Below are 26,418 nucleotides of genomic sequence, written 5' to 3' on the forward strand. Positions count from 1 at the left end.
GCAGACGCACTGAGCCGCTCGCCATTACCCGACCTCGAGGACGACCCAGCACCCACAACGACCACCCTCAGCATAGAGGCGTTACCCGATCTACCCATAACCACGTCAGACATTGCCCGAGAAACTAATAAAGACAAACGTCTGGCGCAGGTATTGCATTGGGTAGAAAAGGGTGGCCGGAAAAAGACAACGACGAATCATTCAGGACATTCAGAAACCGGCAAACAGAACTGTCCTTGCAGAAAGGTTGTTTGTTATGGGGGACAGGGTGGTCGTACCAGAAAAGCTGCAAAGGAAAGTATTAAAACTTTTACATGAAGGGCACCCGGGCATCGATGCAACAAAAGCCTGGCCAGAAGCTACGCTTGGTGGCCAGGCATAGATAAGGATATTGAGGGTTGGGTGGCCAGGTGCTCACGCTGCCAAGAGACCAGACCAAACCCCCTGCCGCACCAATACTAGAATGGGAGACCCCAGGGACCTTGGTCTAGAATACATATAGGCTTTGCCGGTCCCACAAGAGGAAACACATTCCTCGTCACAGTGGACGCTTACTCCAATTGGCTGGAGGTAAGCAACATGAAAACCACCACAACTGAAGCTGTCACCAGGGTACTCAACAAACTGTTCGCGACTCCACGGTCTCCCGGATGTCATCGTGTCAGACAACGGGCCCCAATTCACCTCGCTGGAATTCGAAAATTCCTAGCGGAACGGGCATTCGACACGCACTGACAGCGATGGCTCATCCGGCGGCCAATGGTAGGGGAACGGATGGTTCAATTCTACGAAAAAACCATCCAGAAAATCGAACACGGGACATACAAGAAAAAAATAAATAAAATGCTCCTAATACAACATATAACCCCAAATACGACAACAAACAAAAGCCCGGCAGAATTATTAATGGGGAGGAAACTAAGGTCCCCACTTGACAGACTGCACCCCACATACAACCCGGAAAAACCCCAGACTCATCGAGCAAACACCGGGCATTTACACCGGGTGATGCAGTCTATGCAAAAAACCTTACCGGAGACCCACTATGGGTACCGGCAACCATAACCCAACAAACAGGCCCCCACTCATACAGACTGCAGACAACGGACGGACAAGCGTGGAAACGCCACATCGATCAATTAAGATCAAGGGCAAGAAACACAACCGACACGCAAGTAAACACAGCCAACCCCATTAACACAAACCAAGGGGAGGGGAAGATACAGGGGGCCAAGGAAGGATAGAATATAACCAGCAATACTCATAACAGCCAACTCGAAGCCTCACCAGGGAGAAGCAGCCAGGCCAGCTCAACCAGCCCGGAAAGACCAGGCGTGAGGCGGCGAAAGTCGTAGCTCGACCAACCCGGGTAGACCGGGAGGGAGCTGCAACAACAGGCCAGGCAACACCTTCCAGATGATTCCATCCCATGGACAAAGAGAAACAAAAACCCCGACCGAGCAGGTCGAAAACCAAGGAACAACTGACCTGCGCAAGTCCAGTAGACAGGCACGGAGCCCGCCTACTTACGGGACTACGTTACGTAGGAACAAACCAAGAGGGGAGGGGTGTTCTGTACAGTTAACTAGCATTCTTGTAAACCCGCGCCATGATTGGCTAAAGCGCGCGGTGACCGGATTGGCCGAGCGAGCCGCACCGATTGCCCGTTAAGAATCTCCCACGATTGGACAAGCCAAGAGCGGGAGATTCGAAACGATGTCATTGGTCGCGGCCGCCAGCGGCTTGAGAATAAAAAGCCGCAGGTTTTCTCCCTTAAAGCTAAGCATGTACTGGAGCACAATAAAGAGCTGAACTTGTCACTGACTCCGAGTTTCCTTCCTGCGCCGGACACAACAGATAGAGTTCAGTCAGATATGCTTATGGTTTAGAAAGGCTGCTAACATGGTCACTTTTTAAAATAATTCCTAGTTAGATTGTTGCCTTATCTCTATCTACTTCTTTTTTCTTTCTTTTCCTTATCAGAGAAGTAATGTTTTCTAACTAATCAATTTCTGTCTGTTTTCTTTTTTGCTGTTCCTATTGTAAGAAGGATATGCACTGTCTTTCTTTTTACAAAGTATGCATGTGGAGCAGGGGTTGGATTCTACAGGTTTGCATCTATTCGCTAGAACTGGTTAACATTCTAAGCAGTTCAGAGAACCGGTTGTTAGAAGAAATTATTGGCCTAATCCTGTAAGGAAGGCAGGAAGGAAACATTCTGGTGTTGCTTACAGAAACTGCCTCTCCGTTAACCCTTATTACATTCTTGGCAGGACTAGACTTCCTGTCTCTGGAACCTCTGGAGTTTTTTTCCCTCCTTTGCTGGTACTTTGCTTGTGTGGAGTGACCATTCAAAGTTACAATGGTACTGAAAAAAGTGACCTATGACCATTTTTCACACTTACGACTGTTGCAGCATCCCCACAGTCATGAGAGGGCAGGCGAGGAGATGCGTGCCTCAATGTGAGTGATGTTGAGTTGGCCACGCCCAGCCAGTCACATGACCACCAAGCCACACCCACCAATTAAGCCACGCCCACAGAACTGGTTGTTAAAAAATTTGAATCCCACCCCTGATGTGAAGAAAGAATATTCGATATAACTTATTTGTTTTATTTTACTTATTTATTAAATTTATTCACTGCCATCTCAATCTGAAGTGACTCTGGGCAGTTTACAGCATAAACATTATATTAATGTCTTAAAAATTAAGTGAACCTGGAAAAGGAGCACTTTTGGAGCAGTGGGTTTTTTATTTTATTTTTATTTTACTAATGGTGAAAACAAACAACCAGTGGAACGGCTTGCTTTCAGAAGTTGTGGGTGCCCCATCACTGGAGATTTTCAAGAAGAGATTGGTCAGCCATTTTGTCTGAAATGGTACAGACTCTCCCACTTGAGCAGGGGGTTGGACTACATCAGCGGTCGCCAACCAGTGGGCTGCAAAAAAAATTTGGTGGACCACAGAGAACTTTCACCCCAGAGCAGCCTTACAAAGCAATTAATCCAAGCTGCACAGAAACACAAGACTGCGCCTCCCACATGGCTTGTGGAACCCTCCCCGCCTATTCACTCCTTACTGGGCAAACTTGCCTGCTAAATTGCTATTTTTCCGACCATCAGCTGTTCTGCTGTGCCAGGAGATTTAGATTAGCTAGGAAGCAGGAAATGGTTGGATTTCTTGCTTTCTAGCTAGTCTTTAGATCTTCGGCTCACCTTTTAAGCATAGCTGAACTTCCTTTAGGACTGAAGTTTCATTCAGTGCAGACTCACGGCAAGCAAATTTTATGTGACAGACTCAGGCAGCTGATGGCAGATAGATAGCTATCTGAATGAATCTGTGATTCTGTGAGCAACTCAATCTGCCTGCCTGCTTTGCATGATTTTGGGTAAAAGTTGCTTTTTTTAAATAAAAAATTCAATATTTATATAAATATTTATAATATTTGCAAACAAGCCATGCCCAGCCAGTCACATGACCACCAAGCCACAAATTAGGCCACACCCACAGAACCGGTTAGTGGTCCCTGGGATTTAAAATTATGAGTTTGGTGGTCCCTGAGGTCCAAAAGGTTGGCGACCCCTTGACTAGATGACATCCAAGATCCCTTGCAACTTTGCTATTCTGTTGCTAGAGAAGTTTCTAATGACCTTTGGAAAGTTTTGCTCTGTCACATTCCTGGCCAGAGAATCTGGATGGTTGATTTTTTCACCTTTCTGAAGTTAAAACAGAAATTACCTAATTCTCAAAGTCAGAACTCCTTAGTCATGACATTAGTCATGGCAGTGCTCTGTAAAAAGTCCCAAGCAAGGAATTTTCTCATTATGGTTTTCCTTTGGGTTTAATTTAAGCTGTGGAGATTGTGGCACTTTGGAGATGATAGTACTGCCGTAACTAATTACAGATGATTGTGCGGAGAAAAGTAGGAAATCCATGCACACAGTTTTGGCCATTTTATAACCAAGTGCAAGAAAGTGACATTTCATCAAAACTTCTTTCCAAATCTTTTAATTCTGGGAAAGAACACCAAAGAGAAATTCTCTATATTATTCAACTGAGTAGGGAATGAATGCAGGATAATTTATCTTGTTGCCATCTATAAAAGTAGGACTTCTTAAGTGTCTGTCACACTTTCTCACCTTCGTTTGCAGAAGTAAGGAATGTGAGTCTTTTAAAAGTGGAAGTGCCATCTCACAAGAGGTGGAATAATGCCAGGAGAGTTTTTACTTTCCTTCGTTTCTCTCAGTTTCATTTGCTGTTGCAAACACCAACAGATTCTGAATCAGAAATTCACACACACCCTCATTTTTGATAAGTGAATGATTCAAGTAATCCATAATTAGCCTGCACAGGATTTCAGACAAAAAAAATCATTAATTCAGTGTTACCTGTTTTTCTCTGTCCTTTCTTTAACATTTAGTTTTTGAAATGTCAAGTCTCAGATTTCAGATACATGCCTATCAAATGATTGCATGCTTGGCTGGCAACCAACTGTTTATTACTTCCTTGGGGGAGGAGGGTACTTTCAGGTATCCAGTTGCAATGTTTACAATGGTTTTCTCAGTAAGTGGCAATTATATCAAGCCATATAATTTATAGCACATGTGGTCAAGCAAAATAACCTTTCTATATCCAGTCACCTTCCAGGTCTGTTGAGATTGCAACATATGCCAGATAAGATTTATTCTGAATACATCAGAGAAGGATATCAGGTTAAGAAAGAGTAACCTATGGAAAAATACATTTTTAAAAGCTATTTTTCACTGACATCTTAGCATGTTTGATTTTTTGTGCAAAAGCAAAAAGTACAAGATGAAACATTTCTCAAAATGCTTAAATCAATCCTTCCTTCCTATGCTGCTTTTGAAAATGGGAATTTTCTAGGCAGTGCACAACTATCTTTTATAAAAGTTATCCATAAATACTTAACTAAAACGTCTACAAAGGATCAAACCAGCTGTGAACAATAATTTGTCAGAATAATTGCCAAATAGCAGGAACTAAAATGTTGACAGATAATTGGTATCTGAAATGAGATGGTTCCACATTAGAAGTTCTAATGACTCTTTTAGTCATGTTGGACGATTATGGACAGTGCCCTTTTTCAACTATATGGAATTGATTGTTAATAATTTAATTTAGTTATTTATTAAATTGGTTTGCTGCCCATCTTGCTGCAAGGTGAATTGATGGTGCTGCACCAAGAAACTTCATTACACACGACAGTTGCCACACGGAAGAATTTAGAACCAGTGCTACATTTGGTAGCCTTGATGTTAAAAGTGTTCTTCACACTTGTGGCTTACATTTTGTTTTTTAGTTATGCCAGTTAATCAGAGTACTGTGACCCTATCTTTTTAAAAAATTCCTTTTATTTTTTATTTTGTTTTTGAAAGAGATTTCTAAATGCATATCCATCTTCATCTATTGACATTTTATACTTTTCAGAGGAAATGATGACTATTCAAAATGAAGAGTCCCCTTTTCCTTCAGAGGATAAATGGAAAGTATTCATACTGACAGGAAATTCAGGAACTAAAGCAAATGTCACTCTCTGGATATATGGAGACAAAGGTTCTGTTGGACCTATTATTCTTGGCAAGGACAACAGAGAACAACTGTTTTTACCAAGAACTGAAGATGCATTTCAGGTAACTAATGAAAGCTTGGATTTTTTTCCCCTACACATTCATCTTCCTTTTTTTTTAATTAAAGTTTTATTTGGATTTTCACACACACAAATACAAGTAAAACATCTTTTTTGAAAATAGCTTGGTCCCGGGTTGCACTTCTTTATACAGACACACACTCAGTTTCATGCTCATTTTTGTGTTCTATTCCATATTTTATTACTATTCTGCATTTTCTATATAGTTTTTCCCCCTCTTAATTTTCTCAATTTTATTTTGATTATATCATCTCAATTCAAATCATTATATTTATACTTTTGTCTGTTCTGTTTCAATTTCATATTATCTTTTCTCATTAAACAAATTTTCTCTTGTAGTTACTAATTGGAGTATGACACCTTTATATCTTTTAATTTTATCCATTCAACTCTTATTTAAACTTTGATATATCCCTTAAGGTTATGACATTCAATATAATACATAATACATAACTTCCAATCGAATTCTGCTTGGTACATTCTTATAATACACACTATATTCTTTAAAAAAAGGATTGTAAATATGTGTAATTAAAACCCTCATTCCATTCCAATTCAGTTCTATCATTAATATTCATTAAAGTCTTAACATCTTTAACATTTCTTTTTAACTAGATATCGTACTTCCTTAAAGACACATATGATCTCCATACTTAATTTTTCCCTTATTTCTCTTCACATATGTTTTATAAATCATTAAATATTCATTTTGGTACATTTATTTATTGACAAGCATTCCACTAAGTTACGATAACTATTTTATCAAACATTTTAATCATACATTGTTTCATATTTTCTAAAATTATTTCTATTTCTAATATAACAATACTATCTTATGTACCTTTGCAGAATCCCTTTTTCAATTAGATTTTCACCCATTATCTCTAAATAGGCCCTGTTTCTCTATATTTTGTTTCTGTCCTTTATAACTTCTTTTCCTTTCTTTCTTCCCTCTCTTCTTCTCCCTCCCCTTTTTACCCCCTTGACTCTCTACTTATAATTCTCTCTTCTGCATTTCCCTCTTCTGTTGCTTTCTGATTTTATACTTATTTTTCACTCTATTCTTTTTTTTGGTTGTTTTTCCCAGTCTTAAACTTTCCATTCTCTTTCCCCCCTTTCCTTTTTCTTCCCCACCTAAGATTACTTGTTCATTAAAGATGGCTTCTGCATTGTCCCAATCTTCTTGTTCTGCAGGCATTTCTTGTTGTTTCTCATAGTTCCAAATCTCCGTTTCCAAGAACTGAAATACGAAGCCAAAAGAACCTCTCCCTTCTTGTGTATCTTCTTTGTACTTTTTAAGTTCCATTTTCAGTTCTAAAAGTGGAGCCATTTTAAACACTTTTAAACAACCACCCGATTGATTTTAGTCATTCAAATGCAGTAACCAAAAATCCAGAGATCACCAAATAATCCAAATAGTCCCAAGCTGTTTCTTCTTATTTCTTTTTTCACTTTCTCTTCCTGGGGTTTTACTATTTTGTTGCGATGTTTCAGTTAAGATGTATCTTTTGGAAGTCTTGTTGAGATTTTACTATAAGTTCTTCTTAATTCCAGGCAGTCTCCTCCCTTCCAGATCCTGCCCTTTTATTCTTTTTCTCTCCTTTCCTGTTTTCAAAAGCTTTTAATTATCCAGAAAACTTTATTATCCCTTTGGCTTTTTATTTTCAGCATTAAATGCCTATTAATGTCAAAGTGGATTTTTTTTCCAATTCTTTGCTTAAGTCTCTTAGCTGTCAGTATAGGAAAAGGAGAAAAAAAACCACAAATCTTTTTCCCTTTTCTCTCTCCTTCGCTGCTTAGAAATCTACTTTGGGAACTGTGTTATTATTATTTTTTAATAGTTTAAATTCCAGGGTACCTTATTTGTTGCTTTTGCTGTTTGATCCGGTCAACCAAAACTTTCTCTTCTTATCTTCTTCCTGCACATTCTTTTCTGGTCGAGTTCTTCTTTGTGGTGGCCATTTCTGACCACCGCTGCAACCGCCTTCGGGAAAGGGAGTAATGGCCAGCTGGGGAGGAGAGATGCAGCTCTCCTCAACCCTGCGGGCAGTCTCCCCCTTCTTCACCACCTCTACGGGGTGGTTTAGCCCTGAAACCAGCCGGTTCGGGGCGCTCCAGCGGCAAGCACGGATCAAAACGGCGCTGAGTCCCCTCAAACCGGAAGTCTCAAATTCATCTTCCTTTTGATGTGGAAAATACCTTCTCTAAACTTGCTGCCTGAAATAAATCTATCTAATGTATTTGTGTTCAGTATTAACTGATTTAATACTCAATGTAGCAAATAGCAACGGTATCCTTTCCTTTCCCATCCCATCCCATTCCATTCTTTCCATGTTTACAAGAGCAGGGACACTCTAGAAACCAATTTTCTTCTATTCAAGATGATTCTTGGCAACTTCATTACATTATTTACTATAGAAATAACTGGTCACTGCTTTTCTCTTGGATGATTCCCCCCCCCCATCCTAGCCTACACAATTGACTGGAGGTTTTTCTTTAAAACTCAGAAATACAGATGGCGATGGATAGTGAGATGTCTTTTTTAAAATTAAAGATTAATTTTTGAAAATAAAATTATAGAATGGAAAGGAACTTAAAAGTCTTTGGGATGAAATTCCCGTCCAAGGTGGCAATCTGCCTACTAGTCAAAAGGCTGTCCACCCTTTTCTTGAAAACCTCCAGTAAAAGAATGTCCACAGTTTCATAAGGCAGACTGTTTCACTGCTTAATAATCAGAAAATCCTCTTTTTTGAACATCTCCTATTCATTTGAGTGAAAGCTTACACTTGTTTCTTAACCTGTATTTGGATGCTAAGATAAATAAACCCATACTCTCTTCCTTGAAGCAGTTATTGGAATGTTATAGTATAACAGCTATTTCTTAGCTGGGTCTGGCTGTTTTCCAAAATACAAGGTAAGAGGCTTTATGAAATGTATACTTTATTCTATGTTTTACTAATAGATTGCAATATCTTGCATATTACAATTTATAGATGCACTTTATTTTAAGTCATGCACTGAGATCAATGGATTTTTCCCCCAGTGGTCTAGAGTTTGAATAGATTCTTTGTTGCTGGCCAATTATTAGCGTGATTTTTCAAATTATGTTATTTTAAGCCTGCTGTCTTCCACATCTGCTGACCATGTAGGTTGACAAATTCTGAGAGTTGCAGTCCTTCCTCTCCCCAAGTTGTAATCATTAAATTATGAAAACTGTCTAATATTTGTTATAAACATCATATGCTGATGCTGGTATACAATTTAGGACAAGAAATTTTGAAATGTAAACCACAGTAGTCCAGTAAGTGGACATACAGATCTTATACTGCATAGGAAACATCTGAGCTGAAGTTACGTTTCCTTGAAAGGATGAGGTAAGCCAAAGCATTTAGGGAAGAAAATCCTTGCCAGCATATCTTATTATACAATGATGAATAATTGTATTGATGGAGAAAAAGATAAGAGTTGAAATTTATCAAGAAAAGCTGATCTAGTAATCTCTAGAGAACAGTCATGCAGCATTTGGGTCATATTATTCAATAAGCATTATGAAGGAATGTTAAGTACAGAGAATTCCTGTACAGAATGTACTCTTTCTCTTCTTCAACATTTCAGGTCATTGATCTGCCACCTCCAAATTGTGAATTGTTATTAAAGACAGACAAACCATCCTGTGGTTTTCTATATCACAGTCATTAGTTGTTTAACCATAGTTCACTGAATATGCTATATTGAAACACAACAACTCATGGACAATGATTTACCAGTTACAATGTCTGGGCCAATAGAAAGCACAGAGTTATGACACCCAACCTTTCTCTGTTGGTGGGAGAGTTTTGAGAACGTGCTATGAACACTTCACAAAATGACTGCCTTGGTGAAAATGACCTAGCTTGACACTTGTACTTTGCAGCACTTTCTAATGGAGATAATTTGAATAGAGCTTTTTCCTAAAAATGGGTAAATTCTTATTAAAAAGGATTGATGTAATAGATTAAACATAAATCCCTCTCTAGTTGACGAGAAACTTCATAGATCTTTAAGCTTTCCAAAAAGAGAAAAACCTCTCCAACTTTTCTTGTGGCTTATTCAGTAAACCAAATTTAAACAAACCAAACTTGTAGTTTGAAAAACATTAACTAATTTATTTAAAACAGTTGATTTTATATGCAAAGAGGAACTGATCCTGTTCTAGGTGGAGATTGGGGATAAGAACATAGAATGGCTAGAAATGTCTTCTGAGAGAAAACGCAAACAGGATAGTTGGTTAAATGAGGATGTAGAGATTAGTGAATGGCTCGCAATAAGACATTGTATAACAGAGCTAGCCACCATGTTTTTATTTGGAAAAGCCATAATTTAAAAATCATTCCACAGAAGATATGCTTTTTGGGAATCTCTAATAGTGCATGTGATACACAAAGCATGAAATGATTTATTTTTCAGGTTAAATAATGTAGTTATTTAATTTAAGAACAGCTAGGATACATGGACTATAGAAATAGTAAAACTACTTTCTGAAATATGTGAATGACCCAGAATGCTCTCCATTTTTTTCTGAAAACTTGCACATTTATCTTAAACCTACATTTCAGTTATAGATCCTTTTCATCAAATGTGTGAACAATCAGCTTACATATTCTGTTTGTCTTAATATTTATCAATTGAATGCAGATTTCTGAGGTTATGCTCAACTTGAGATTTGTGTTCGGTTCATAATCTTACTTTTTTCACACACCAAATAGGACAATCAGCTACCCTATCCTCTAGGAATCCCTTTTGCAGGTGTTCTACAATCACTGTATAAATCTTCTTTCAAACACTTTACTCTGAGAACGTCTTCCCACATTGATCTATTTTAATCTCTCAGAAGGTTATATTATCTCCTTGTCTACCCATTTTGACCACTGATTTCCATTAGGACCTTACTCTGAGATCCATCCTTCAGACTATTAACTTTTAGCATCTGGTCTCAGTCAGTTCTCAACTTCAGGAATACTTCCTCCAAAGATCATCTAGATGATCTTTGTCTCCTCAATAATCTATCTATCAAAGATATGATCATATCTCAAATATGTAAAATACATACTTTCTTTCCTTTTAATTTTTCACTAAACAAGGTGTGTAAAGTTTAAGAAACAGATCAAAATCTTAAAGTTCTTTACTTAATGGAATGTGAGATGACAATTAAATACCTGAAGGTAAAAAACAGATGGGAGTGGGGAAGAAAAATAGGTAAGAATCTTGCCACAGGCCCTCTCACCATGAGACAATTCGCCATGGCCAACTCACCATGGGACAACTTACCATGGGATAGGATTTACATTAATATCAAAGAAATAGTGGAATAGAAGAATCAAAGAAAGGATTCCAAAGGGGAACAAAATGAAATGTGAATGACAAAAAGTTAGTTCCTGGGTGGTTAGACAACGTCTTTCTCATCACAGCATCTTTTGTTTTAAAATTCAATATTTATTATAGTGCAATATCATGTCCATTTGATATATTTTCCCTTTAATAATTAGTCCTTCACTCTAATTCTCTGTATCTGGTGAAGAATACTTGATGTCCTATTTTCCTGATTTTCATTTGTCTCACCTTATGAGAATTTAAGGTTTCCACAGCCTTTAACAGATTACACATCATTGTTCCTTCAAAGTCTTGCTGCTTCATTATGAACTCTTTGGTTATTAGGAATCTTGAGTTCAGGCTGCATTAGTGTCTTGCAAGATCTGATAAGGGATCAAAAAAGGGGGAAAAGGAGGAAGGGGGAGGGTTGAATTATCTAGGTCAAGATGGGAGATGAACTTTTAAAAAAATATTTTTAATTTTAATTATGAGAATACAACACAATACACCCAATGTCTCCTTGTTATACATATATACATTTTACTTCATCATTTATAATCTCCTTATTTAATATATTAATTATTAATTAATCTAATCATAGCTACTAATATTTTGACCTTGTCTTCTACTATATAACCATTGATAAAATTTATTCTCAGTAACTGTGAGAGGGATCTTGGAGTCTAAGTGGACAACCAGCTAAATATGAGACAGCAGTGTGCAGCAGCAGCCAAAAAAGCTAGTGCAATCCTAAATTGTATTAACAGAGGGATATAATCAAGATCAAGGGAAGTACTAATACCACTCTATAAAGCCTTAGTAAGATCACACCTAGAGTACTGCATCCAGTTTTGGTCACCACATTATAAAAAAGATGTTGAATCTCTAGAAAAAGTACAGAGAAGAGTAACCAGGATGATTAGGGGACTGGAGGCTGCAGGAACTGGGCTTGGCTAGTCTAGTAAAGAGAAGGACCAGGGGAGACATGATAGCAGTCTTCCAATATTTGAGGGGCTGCCACAGAGAGGAAGGGGTCAAGCTATTTTCTAAAACACCCGTAGGCCAGACAAGGAATAATGGATGGAAACTGAACAAGGAGAGATTTAACCTGGAAATAAGGAGAAACTTTCTGACAGTGAGAACAATCAACCAATGGAACAGCTTGCCCTTGGAGGTTGTGGGAGCATCATCACTTGAGACTTTCAAGAAGAGATTGGACTACCTTTTGTCAGAAATGGTGTAGGGTCTCCCGCTTGGGCGGGGGGTTGGACTAGATGACCTACAAGGTCCCTTCCAACTCTGATTATCTGTTAAATTCCATGTTTTATAATATTTAGACTCTTCTTTGTCCTTTATTTCTAAAGTTAACCTATCTGATTCTGCACATGCCATAATTTTTCTTATTATTTCTGTTTCTGGAGGTATGATTTCATTTTCCCAATATTGTGCATATAATATTCTAGCTGCCATCAATACATGTACTATTAGATACATTATTTCATTCTTAAATTTTTCTGATATTATTCCAAGAAGAAAAAATTCCAGTTTAAATGGAATATACTCTCCTACCATTTGTTCTATCCATGTTTGAATCAGTCTCCAACTTTTGAACATGAGTTGAATCAAGAAGGAAAGCTTTAAGAATGGCTTCAATGCTTTCTGATCATATCATTGTCTATCCAAATAGGTGTCTTGGCATGTTCTTTGGAAGTATAAACCAAAGAGGATTATCTTTACTATCTGGCTAGTTCCTATAAAAGATAACACATTGAATTAGATGGATTTCTAATTTGATTAAAAACAAATCAGGTTAATGGGTTAGTGTTATGTATTAACTGAATCATTTTGTTTATATTACAGATCCTAGTTAGCACCAAGTCATAACATGGTATGATATCTGAATCTAGTCTCTGTATTAATAATCAATTATCTTAGCTCAATTAGTCAGCAATATTTTATTACATCTTCTCAATTACACTGGTTCTTTAATCTCTGAACATTCAGTCTTCCTTTTGAACTCTCTGATTCGTAGGGTTTGAATATCAAGAGTTCATCAGAATGATAAACAACAAATCCTCCCTGATTCTTTCAAATTGTATCTTCAGAAGTGTAGCATCCAAAGTGCATTTTGTGGCACCACACTTTGATATTCTCAAAGCAGCAATGTATGTCAAATGTTATGCCACCCTGCAGGCTGTCATATCCACATAGGAACGAAACTGAACATAGTGACAAAGGATTATTCTTATTCAAAATATTAGAATGGTTTTTCTTGAATAAATAAATATAGAAAATCACCTCAAATAGGGATAGAAAGAGAGGAAGAAAAATATTTATTATACATCATGTGATTTCATGTTTAATTTGCATTCATGTGATATGTCCAACATCTACTAAGCCATTTTGTCCATCATTGTCATATTGTTGCGGGGGGGGGGGGAATCCCTAGTGAGACATCAACTATTAAAATAACTTGATTTACATTAAGATTGATGATAGTATAGGCTCTTACATAGATCCTTTTGTACTGAAGGAAACACTGCTTCCCATTTGTAAATCAAGGAAATATCTTTTCAAAAATTCAACTCTTTATTTAAGGCCATTTCAATAGAAAATGTCTATGGAGGTTCTCAGTCATCCAAATCATGGTTTTCCCAAAGCTGTTGTTCAATAGGCAACTAGGCTTTCTTGATTTTTTCATTGAAAACATTTTGTTTTCTGATAAGTGAAATGTTTTCAGTGAAAAAAAACAAGAATGTCCAGTTGCCTTTGGGATTCCAACAGAAAGCACCTAATTCCTTTGCTCTATCTCAATATTTTTTAAAAAATATATCTTTCAAAATAAATGCATAAATAATAATAAATGTGAAGCATAGTGAAGCATCATCTCTAGTATGTTCTTGAACCCTACATGGGAGCTGCAGAATTTTTAAGGAAGAGGTGGGTGTCTATATTTGACCACTATGCTTGGAAGTGTGTTCAGTTTCCAAGGACAATATAAGACTAAAAGTGGGGGAGAGGGGTGGGGTAGGTTGAGACAATAGACAACAACTGCACTGATAAGTATTCTCGGCATGTTTCTTCTAGGAAAGGTATGTTTTGTTACCATTTGTGTTCATCATGACATTTTGGGGTGGAAAGATAAACTTTCCCCTATGACCACAACATGTTCTTAGAATTCCTAATGTGCTCATTGCTTGCTGTGTACTAATTCCACTGCTACAACTATCAGTGTAGTTCACAAGAATATTGTCATTGCCCTGGATTACAGAGTAGTGATATGGAAGAATTGAAATGTTTTTAGACCTAGCTATATAGCTGTATATACAATATACAAGTCAATAGCTCTGGTTGGTTATGTAATCTTTCCTATAAATTGATATCAAAAAAATGTTAAAGTGGAAAAGGCTGAAAGAGAACAAATTTCTGATCATGTCAGAGCAGTTGGTATAAAACCAATAAGATTTCATTGGTTTCCAAGTGATTAAAATGAGATTATTTTCATGAGATCCTTCAGTTTATTTGGTATGAAACTGTCCTGTAAAGGTTTACTGAATTTATATTGTTATATAAAATGCACTGAATAGGGAACCAATAGAACGACAGAAATGGAACACAATGTTTCCTGGGTATTTTAGAAACAGAAGTTTAGATAGAGAGAGTGCTTTAAAATCAAAAGCAAGTATTGAAGATTTAATTCTAATAAAAATCAGTACGTAAAAGGTACTGACAAAAAAGTCAAGAGGCATTGTGGAGAAGGGTCAAGTAAGGCAAGAAATGTTGTATTGCAAACTCATTCTGCCACCTTGTCTTTATAAATTTTATAAACTTATCCCGATTTCCTCCCTCCCCTAAGGTAGATTAGATAACAGTACAAATAAAATCTAAGGATTACAAATATACACTTCTCAAAAAAATAAAGGGAACACTTAAACAACACAATGTAACTCCAAGTCAATCACACTTCTGTGAAATCAAACTGTCCACTTAAGTAGCAACACTGATTGACAATCAATTTCACATGCTGTTGTGCAAATGGAATAGACAACAGGTGGAAAGCAGAGGCAATTAGTAAGACATCCCCAATAAAGGAGTGGTTCTGCAGGTGGTGACCACAGACCACTTCTCAGTTCCTATACTTTCTGGCTGATGGTTTGGTCACTTTTGAATGCTGGGGGTACTTTCACTCTTGTGGTAGCATGAGACGGAGTCTACAACCCACACAAGTGGCTCAGGTAGTGCAGCTCATCCAGGATGGCACATCAATGCGAACCATGGCAAGAAGGTTTGCTGTGTCTGTCAGCGTAGTGTCCAGAGCATGGAGGCACTACCAGGAGACAGGCCAGTACATCAGGAGACGTGGAGGAGGCTGTAGGAGAACAACAACCCAGCATCAGGACTGCTACCTCCACCTTTGTGCAAGGAGGGACAGGAGGAGCACTGCCAGAGCCCTGCAAAATGACCTCTAGCGAGCCACAAATGTGCATGTGGCTGCTCAAACGGTCAGAAACAGACTCCATGAAGGTGGTATGAGGGCCTGACGTCCACAGGTGGGGATTGTGCTTATAGCCCAACACCGTGCAGGACGTTTGGCATTTGCCAGACACCAAGATTGGCAAGTTTGCCACTGGCACCCTGTGCTCTTCACAGATGAAAGCAGGTTCACACTGAGCACATGTGACAGACGTGACAGGGTCTGGAGATGCCGTGGAGAACATTCTGCTGCCTGCAACATCCTCCAGCATGACTGGTTTGGCAGTGGGTAATGGTGTGGGGTGGCATTTCTTTAGGGGGCCGCACAGCCCTCCATGTGCTCGCCAGAGGTAGCCTGACTGCCATTAGGTACCAAGATGAGATCCTCGACCCCTTGTGAGACCATATGCTGGTGCGGTTGGCCCTGGGTTCCTCCTAATGCAAGACAATGCTAGACCTCATGTGGCTGGAGTGTGTCGGCAGTTCCTGCAAGACGAAGGCATTGATGCTATGGACTGGCCCTCCCGTTACCCAGACCTGAATCCAATTGAGCACATCTGGGACATCATGTCTCGCTCCATCCACCAACGCCACGTTGCACCACAGACTGTCCAGGAGTTGGGGGATGCTTTAGTCCAGGTGTGGGAGGAGATATCTCAGGAGACCATCCGCCACCTCATCAGGAGCATGCCCAGGCATTGTAGGGAGGTCATACAGGCACGTGGAGGCCACACACACTACTGAGCCTCATTTTGACTTGTTTTAAGGACATTACATCAAAGTTGGATCAGCCTGTAGTGTTTTTTTCCACTTTAATTTTGAGTGTAACTCCAGATCCAGACCTCCATGGGTTGCTAAATTTGATTTCCATTGATAATTTTTGTGTGATTTTGTTGTCAGCATATTCAACTATGTAATGAACAAAGTATTTAATGAGAATATTTCATTCATTCAGATCTAGGATGTCTTATTTTTGTGTTCCCTTTATTTTTTTGAGCAGTGTATTAACACAGGATGTATCTCAAATTAAATTTCATAATTTGTCTAGATAATATATGTCAATATATTTCTTCTTAATTAGTTAATATCTAATCAAACAATTTCTTAATTTACTCCACAGCTTTGTCTTCATAATGTTAAATTGACTGATCCATGCCCATTTTATATGAGATTGTTACATACGTAGTGGAACATCTGTTCCCTGAATCTCAAATGGTACAGAAAGCAATGACTGTACTAAATATAAATACTTCACTTTATGCCTGATTTAATGCATTAATATATAAAGTAATCACTTATACATGGTGAAGAAAATGTGTGCTTATCAATGTATATATGACTTCATGAAAAAACAATAGTAATGATGACCTTACTGATCATAGAAATAAATATTAGTGTGTATATATATCTATATATATGTATGTGTGTTATATATATATGTGTTTGTGTGTGTGTGTGTGTGTATGCATATATGTGTGTATATGTATAAATATACATGCATGTCTACATTCATATCAAATAGTACTTTATACAGTTGCATGGTCTTGAGAAGGTGCTTTGCTTCATAGAGAAGAGACCATTTGCTTTGATGTTAGTAGAGGCACAAATTGCTTTGTTCACTGTTGTGACTATGGAAGCACATCATAGGGGTGTTTTGCTTTTCCCTCCAGAAAACAAAGCATCTCTTCAAAGATCAATCCAGCCCTAATGCTCCATATATATTGCAGGATCTGCATGTGGCAATGATTATGCCATGCTATGTTCATATCTCTTTAGCTTTTTATATGACATAATTATTTCTTTTTGATATGTTGTATCTGTTTTTATTTCTGACTATTCAGGTTGAAATGAAAGATATTGGTCATGTTTACAAAATCAGAATAGGCCACGATGGATCAAGTCAATATGCAGACTGGATGTTGGAAAAGGTCAGGGTCTTGGTAAACTTTGCAATGTTTCTTAATATTATACATCACTGAATATTTATATACTAGACCAGTTTCTCCAACTCATGGCCTCCTAATATGTTGGGAGTATTGGAATTCAGGAAGTTGATATAGTACAGCTAGAAGACAATAGGTTAGCTATTTAAACAGATAAATAGATGCTGTTATTTTTTTAAACAAATGAGATTTGTTTAAACACGAGATTTAAAAAAGTAGCCCAAGAATTATCTTGATGCAATACGAAATATCATTCATCAATTATATTATCATATAGATGCAAGCCATTTGCTGAAGACCTGGCTCTGCCAGCTGGCTTGGAGACACAATGAGGCAATATCACACTGGAGGTGATTAATGGATCAGAAACATTTCACCTTCCTACCTGTGCATCCTGCTCCCTGACTCCCCATCTTTTAACTGCAATTTTATTTTTGATTAACCTGCTCAGAGTTGCTTTGAGGTGAAATAAATGGCAAATAAATCTAATAAAGAGTGAAATAATAAACAAGTAAATATCCACACAGGTGTGGACTTTCTAAAACAAGTTCATGATTGAAATCTCGTTTTAATAATACACTCATATAGATTCTACCTCTTAAACTGGAAAAATAATTACAAGAAATAATTATTTTCTTGTAAATATATAATAGGTTGACAAAAGGGGGTGCATTAAAATAATGACTAGCTTTTGATCTTCTCTAAAAGTTAGGGCAGGTCGCAGAAACTTTCAGTACTAGCCATGCCAGCTGGAATTCCCAGATACTATAGTACAGTATGTAGAGGCCCATAAGTTTCCCACTTTAGTTCTAAAGAGCTTTTACCCCAGTGCAACCATGATTCCATTTTATTGTCTTTTGCTTGTAAGACCAAGTAAATTGATTATTTCATTACAATACCTGTATTTGCTCTGCAGTACAGCTATTGGAGAAGTAGAAATAGAATGGTGTCTTGCTTGGTATCCTATGAAGAGTTGTGTTTTATTCTGAAAGCTTAATTTACAAAGAAAAACTTTTAATAAGTACTCTAATAGCAATAGTTGCTACTCAAGGACTTGTACTGTTAGAAAAAGAACACTCAAAATGGAAGTGAAAATATTTTCAGTCCAACTCTCATTATTTCAGAAATTCTGTTATTTTTCTATTTTGTTGATTCATTTTTTGTTAGTATCTGAGTCCAAGGTTCATAAGTACGGTTTCTGGATTTGAAAAGATGACCTTCATTCAAAGAAACAAGTGACTTACTGGAACATGTTTTTTTTCCTGGCATTATAGCTATTTTGTGTATATCAGCAAATGGAGCTGGGCCAATAAGGACAAAGTATTAGAACATAAAATGATCTGGTTTATTTCTGCAAAACTCTTTTTATAACAAATTGAAAATGTTCAGTTTTAAAATTAAGTTTAAAGAAGTTAAATCAGGGACTGCTTCCTGAAGCTAGCTATAAGAAAGAGATATGAATAAGTTATTGGTTATGCTAAGTTTTAATTTTACTTTCTTTTACTAATTGTGCTGCAATTGTGGCAAGACTCGGAAGTAAAAATCAACCCCACAGATTTAAGCAAATGTTTCCTGTTATTTCTTTAATAGGTAACATTACAACATCTGAAGACTGGTAGATTTTTGAAGTTTCCCACAAACAAATGGGCATCCTGGAATGAAGGGAATGGAAATACTGTCTGTGAACTTTCTGTTGCAGAAAATGGAAGAAGCCTTTATCCAAGTAATCAATCTATTTTCTTTCCAGGAAGTGCAACCAAGATAGCTGCATAATTTAAGTCCTACTCCTTTTATATATTAATCACATATACAACACACTTTAAAAAGATGCAGATCTTCAGTAATGAGATCATGGCTGCTCTCTTTATTTTTTTTATAAATACTTTTCTCCTCCAATCTTTAGTAATGAGATCATGGCTGCTCTCTTTATTTTTTTATAAATACTTTTCTCCTCCCATGGTCAATCCTGCTTTTGACAAAGAAGTATAAATATGTGAAAACAAACACAGTGTATTGTCCTATACCAAGTTAGCTTTTTAAAAAAAGTTCTAAAAATCATCTGAGACCACTGTTTCTGGCCAAAGCTTACTAAAATTCCAATTGGAGTTCTCAAGCATATACCTACAGATTAGGCATTGAACCTGAACCTCCTTTTGCCAATCCATATTCTCTACAACCACTGCAAGATTATAATTTATGCAAGAATCTTGCTTTCATAGAAGAGATTAGGTTGTCCTTTATCCACTTACCTGGAATAAGGCCCATTTATTTGGAGATGTTTAGTATTGAATAGAGAGTATAGTATTAGATGGAGTGAAATAATTTGGATCCTGTTCTCTGTACTCTGTGGAAATGGATGGGAAAGGAGTGGTAGTTCCCTTTATTCTATAACCCCAAAATGTTGTGTTTTAGGCACCATTTAAGAATTTTCTTTTTATGTTGGCTTTGCCTAGCTTTTAAAATCTGTTCTTCTCCTATGATTTGTTCCTTGCTTTTAATGGATTTTTTACATTCTGCTTTCAGTTCCATTTTTTTCTTTTGTTTTATACTATATTTGATTACATTGTAAGCCACTTTTGTATTTTTTAAAATAAAAAGAAATAGGGGAATGAGCTTTGTTTGAAAGAAAAAAAAACATTTTTTTCTCTTTAGAACTAACATGCTTCACTTCTCCAATGCTTTTTCTACAAGCAGTGTATCCCTTTCCTAATGCAAAGTCATTTTGATGTTTTCCTTTTGATACCTCTTCTGGTAGTTCAATAGTTTTAAAAGTCTTTTTTCACATTTATGACTTTTTCAGTCAGATAGCAAAAGCACCAAGAAAGGTTCCTGCACATATATAGCACAGGCTGCAGGGTCTCTTCTGGCTAATGCAACTACCCAGGAAGGAAAGTTGTACCCCCTCCATTCCACAGTGAATCAAATGTGTATGAAGTGAATTGCCTTAACAAAGTCAGTTATGACTACTTTAACACAAGGATTTGACATAAGCCATGGCAATGTCCTAAGTTCCCAATATGGTGAAAATGCCAATATTTGGTGTATAAAAATGGTGTCATTTGTATGATGAAACCATGACACATATGATATCATTCTCCTCCTTTGACTCTGTGCAGTTCGTATATCTCTAATTTCAAATAACAATTATGAGACTTTATGTTAAACAAATGCTGTATTTGACAGCAATCTCAATAGTTAAATCTAACGCAAAAATTTGTTCATATTATATACATTTAAGTCATTGATTTATTTTGAGCTATGATTCTCTTTCCCTAGTTGTGAATTATCAGGTTTATGTATCTACTGGTCATCTGGAACATGCTGAAACCACTTCTTCCATTTATCTGTGCATATATGGAGAAAGAGGAGATTGTGGTTTGAGACTTCTTGCTAAATCAGACCAACCTATAAAATTTCAGAGAGGAATTGTAAGTATGCTTAAATAATACAGTCATAATACATAAACTATTTATCTATAAGTTAATTATAGAGAAACTAAATGTGAGTTTAATGCAGAACATTACATCAATTTTGAAGGAAATGGAATCAAACTTCAGACTTTTCATAATGAAAAATTATGACTCCCTTCCAACTACCATAATGAATAATAAAAAACAGGATTCTAAAAATATATTTAAAAAATATACAGCAATAAAAAAGGAAGAAAACATGCAAAAATCTTTGGGCAGAGCTTTCAATTTTAGATGCTTAAATGCAGGCATCTGGATTATAGAAAGGTGTTGAATATGAGATACCCATACTTTTGACATTAGAATAAATTGTGTTGATTACTTGGTTATTGACTACATTGTTCTTGTGGTGTTAATGTCTATTGGAAAATATTATGTACAGAGACTTATCCAAATGTGGCATAGTTGGCACCAGAATTACTAAAGTACTTCTAGGATATTATCCATAGTTCAAAAGGTTTGCAGAATCATGCTACTAAGTGACAATTTAGCATTTTGACTGCACTATTTGATGCTCTTTCTGATGCCCTTGGTCCTTCTTTTTCAGTCATTCCTAATACTTATAGTAAAATATTACATTCTTATCAGAGTATGATTTTGGTTCTAGCAAGGGTTCTAAATAGCTACTTGACAGTAAGTACAATGTTTTGTCCGACTTGCAATAACTATTGTATTGCTCATTATTGATCATCATTACTGTTCTACCTTATGTGTATCACATTATATACATTGCAACTTTTCAAGAAGCCAGATGTGAAAGGGTATTGCCCATACTAACTAGAAGCTAGAGCGCTTGAACTTCCATTATTTTAATACAGTTATCTTGAACTTCCTTGACCAGAGATTTTGGTGGTTTGATTATGATTGGGGAACAACAAATAGTTGAGGATAAGTCAACTAATTGAGGAGCGATCTATAAATATAAAGAGGTAGATAAATACTATTTCAGCACTGAGTCTATGATAATCATTGTTTATTATTGTCTGAATTAATGTATCTTCTAGATTGACATGTTTGAAATACAAGCTGTGTCACTTGGAAATCTACAGAAAGTGCTGCTATGTTGCAAGAGTGATAACCAGTTGCAGGACTGGTACTGTGAGAAAATAATCATCAGAGAATCTGAGAAAAACTCAGAAAATATTTTCATCTGTGAAAGGTTGTATTTGATTTTAAAAGAAACTTGCCAAACAATTTCTTGATTCTTAAATTGGCAATATCATGTCTTTATGTTGCCAATTATACAATTTCCTTGATTTTTACCTCAATTTCTTGCAATGACACAAGAAATAGCATTGGCTAAACAAAAAAAAAATGTATCCAAATTTGATTCATTAGAATGACAAAATCACTGAAGATGAGAAACATTTTCCTTACCTGTTACAGATACTGTGCTTGGGCTCAACTCATGCAAATAACAAACCATTTTTACAGAGAGAATACCCAAGTTGTACTTTCAAAACTCAAAGGAAGCCCATTCTGTTTATTTTCTCTCTCCCTTAAGTCTGCCTCCTGCTATAATTTTCTTGTTTTTTATCTTCCTCTTTTGTGTGTGTGCTTTTTAAAACAATAATAATTATAAGTAATTACAAATTACACTTAAAGTCCATGGATGAATAAACCTAAAGGTGCTTAATGGTCCATTAAGATTTTATCAAACTTAGAAAGAAGCCCCCTTTTTTTGGTAGAAGGCAATCCAATGTCTCTCATATGATAGCAATGACTAAGCAAGGCAGATATAATTTTAGATGCAGCCAGTCAACGTGAGCTTACCATCCCCTAGTAAATGAGTACCCATTTTTAATTTTCATCTCCCATATATAGTGGAAGACCCAGTCTTTTCTCTAAAATAGAATGCCAAACCTTAGTCTTGTTTTCCACTTCCCAATCTATAGATGGGCATTTATTTTCTCACTTTGAAAAAGCCTGACTTAAAAATAACTGCTTCATATTTTGAACATCTATTTCATTTACTTTATTTTTATATTCATGAGGTATGTTTGTTTTAGTTCTGTTGTGAAAAGAAGTACAATATTTAGTATCTAAATAATTATGCTAGTAGAGTGATACCTTTATTAAGATCAATCATACTAACACGTGTTGACAAACTCATTGTTCTGAGTTTTCATTTCTCCAGAGTTATTTATCAGGAAGATTAGTACAAAAACAAACCTTGCTAATTTAATTTCTCCTAATAAAACTTTTTAATAACACCTTTGCTGTCTTCCTTCTCTACTCTACCTTGTCTAATGTTGTTTGAACTGGTCACTTCACCTGCTACATAGTATGACCATATCTCTAAAGCAGACATAATTCTTTGCACTTCCTGCTTTCTTTTTGCAATGGGTCTTGACTGGTGCTGTTTCCTTTCCCATACACTGTTCTTCCATTTGTGAAGATGGTGCCTATATGTTTTACATTATGAAAGCACACATGAAATATCACTGCATAGGAATCTGTATTAATCCCTGGTGTATGTACTATAAACCAGACTTTAGCAATGGTGAAGAAACCCCCCTTAAACCTCACATTTTCATGATCTTCTGGAAAAAAAAATCAAATTTCTACTTGCCAACTCTTGTGATTAAAATATATAATTTTCCCCTTTTGGAAAATTTCCCCTTTGCAAAATTTATTATAATTTTTATTACCTTTCTTTCTTGAAATTAATATCTTACCTTTGTACAATTGAATGATTACAACATGATACTGTCAAATATTTTGTGTAGATTTTTTATTATTTGTTAAAAGCTTTGCACAACATGAAAGAATTATCATCTTGTAAGTATTCTTACTGAAAAAGTCATCTCAATTAGATTGTTAGATATGGAAAGACAAAATAAATAATTTATATTTTCTTATCCCTTTCTTCCATTCATTCTTTCTTCTCTTTTTCAGATGGCTGCCATATATGTCTCAAGGAATAATCCATTCAGAAATAGAACTTTTTGTCCATGGTAAATTATATAAACTGAATTTGGAGGGAGATTGAATTTCTAAATACAATCTTATTATGGGCCTAGCACTATTTAATTACTATTGAACAAACATATTGGACTGTTCTATAAACCAGTTGCATATAAATTGGTCAATCATGAAAACCAAATACAGACATAATGATCAGGATTTGCTGAATCTCTAACTGCCTATTCTCCATACTACCATAAGGCTTCCAAATATGGAATTACAGGGAGTTAAAAGGAATTTATTTTCTGTATAATATTTGGATATTTGCAGCTCTGATTAGGTACAATAGACCCATCTTGCAGTGAGTTTGGGGAAGAATACAGTGATTATCGGCTCATCCTTCTGCCACACTGCCAGTTACATATGAAGATGCTTCATTATTTTTGTCGTCATAATGTTTCCTTCAACTTGTCACCAGTTTACCTCAGATTTAGTCTCAAATTAAGCTTTTCACATTTATAGAAATGTTTCTCCTCTTCTTACAAAGCTATGCAATACCAGTGATCTACAGTACATTTGTAGCAATTGTGGTGATGCCACAGTCAGGGACTGGGTTCTGCCCAGATCCTATTGATATCATAAGGCTGCTGTGAACAACCCAACACTCTGGCTCCTGATTTCATGATCATTTCTGCTTTTGGAAGTAGGAGAGTTCAATTCTTTCAAGCTTCTCCTGAATCAAATAACCATTTCTCGTCACTCTTTATCACACTGTTGATAAACTTAACAGTTGGTAGCTAAGGCTCAGAGGGGAAGAGAGACGGAAGAGCTGGGGCAGTGAGCCACCAGTCGAGCCACCAGTTCTACAGTCTCGTGGAGCTGATTCCCTTGTTTCTCTTACCAGAGGAATCTATGAAATTTGAGACTTGCAGCTATATAACCAAATACACACACACACACACACACACACACACACACACACACACACACCTTATCTTGCTTCTCTTGCCAATCTGCCAAGCCCCAGGCTGCCCTGTGCTTGATCCACAGCAGATGTTGCTGCCTTGTAAAGCAGAATAGCACTTCATGCTTTAGCAAGCAAAATCATCCCTATCCCCACATGGATATCAATGGGGAGTGGCATCTGTCTGATACAGCAGCAGCTGCATGGAATAGTATGAGATTTCTACTCAATGAAACAGTTGAGCACATCCTTCTTCTCCCATGCATCATTTGGCCCAGGACCAGGTTCTGACAGGTAGTCTACTCATCTGTCAAAACCAGCTTTTTCTTTTGAGAGAGCAATTGGTGTTTGTTTTTCTAACCAACAGGTGATACCAGGGAAGCCCACTAATTCCTTAAGCTGTCCTATTCCATGAATAAAATATTTATTTTCTTTGTTTGTCTTGGATGCAAATAAAATTAGTATTATTGTGTTGTCTAACTGTGTGAGAATGGCAATGGGGCTCCACATACTGTATGCTGGTATTCCTTTCATCCATTTCATGGATTGAAGGAAAGGACATTAATATATACATGAAGACCAATCCTGAAAATTATTCAAAGAACAATAGAAAGCTGGCTGCTTTTAGATTTTTCAAGTGTAGCAAGCTGGTTTGTGAAAGATATTTTTTCTTCTGCAGAAGCAGAAGAGTTAATATCAACTTAGCACCTCTTCTCTCCTTCCACATTTTATTGTAACCTGACAACTCTATTATTAACTGTACTGCTGTTTTATTTTTGGCAGAAATGCAAATAAATCATCAGTTGAAAATGCAAGAGGAAGAAAATGGTAAACTGTTCTGTTGCTTTTTCTTTTAATCAAGTTTAGAGCTAAACTGAAATGTGTGGGAGTATAGGTTCTGTGAACATCTTTGCCTCCTTTTAACAGACACATTTTCTGGAGGGAGGAACATTATGGAGAGCAATAAAGGCACTCATATTATAGTATCTCTTTCTCTACAATCCTTGTTAAGAAAGAAACTCCTGCCTTTATTTTGAATTAGTTCTCTTTCATTATCATATATCCAAACCTGTTAACTATTCACAAAGGCAGTCTATATTGAAGACACTTTTTCTTTATTCTGGCAATGTGACTTTGATCTCTCTTCCTGATGCGATTTCTCTTTGTTTGGCATTTTATCATTAGCTAAATATAAAGAGGAAAACTAGTTTTATAGCAATTTAGGCACCCATCCACAAATGGTGAACAAAGTAAATTAACCATAGTTAAAAGAATCAGATAGTATGAAGATTTTGCATACAAGAGGGAGGAAAATTTATGATCCGGTTAATTTAGATCCTTTAACTATGACCAATAAAATATTAATCCTGGTTCCTAAACAGAATAATACTTATTGTTTAACTATCAAAAGAATATTTTGAAAATGTGTATTCCAGTCAAGTATCTGATGCAAGTAGATTCTGACTAATACATTGCTAAACATTACACTTGATGATTAGCATTTTCTAAATGTATAGAAACATTTAGATCTTTTTTTTTTTGAAATGTATAGAAAAATATATTCATGATGGCATTCAGACTATAAACACTGGCACACATTTGAAAATAGTTTTAATCATGGTTCTTACTTTTGGAGCGCAAAT

The 26,418-nt window shown here is 36.4% G+C and overlaps 1 protein-coding gene across 2 annotated transcripts in view; it reads left to right on the forward strand.

Annotated features, from left to right (window-relative positions):
* Positions 1-26,418, forward strand: part of RP1 (RP1 axonemal microtubule associated) — a 213,712-nt gene that overhangs the window by 68,560 nt on the left and 118,734 nt on the right. For both annotated transcript variants that reach the window (XM_087961737.1, XM_087961736.1), the window contains exons 18-24: positions 5,450-5,652; positions 17,333-17,419; positions 19,025-19,157; positions 20,711-20,862; positions 21,909-22,063; positions 23,803-23,861; positions 25,559-25,603. In XM_087961737.1, the coding sequence (XP_087817863.1) occupies positions 5,450-5,652; positions 17,333-17,419; positions 19,025-19,157; positions 20,711-20,862; positions 21,909-22,063; positions 23,803-23,861; positions 25,559-25,603 (834 nt within the window). The remainder of the gene's footprint in view (positions 1-5,449; positions 5,653-17,332; positions 17,420-19,024; positions 19,158-20,710; positions 20,863-21,908; positions 22,064-23,802; positions 23,862-25,558; positions 25,604-26,418) is intronic.

Source organism: Notechis scutatus, chromosome 3 (genome assembly GCF_049901735.1).
Source record: "Notechis scutatus isolate UNSWTSFEM ecotype Mainland chromosome 3, rNotScu1.2, whole genome shotgun sequence".
Taxonomy (NCBI): Eukaryota; Metazoa; Chordata; class Lepidosauria; order Squamata; family Elapidae; genus Notechis; species Notechis scutatus.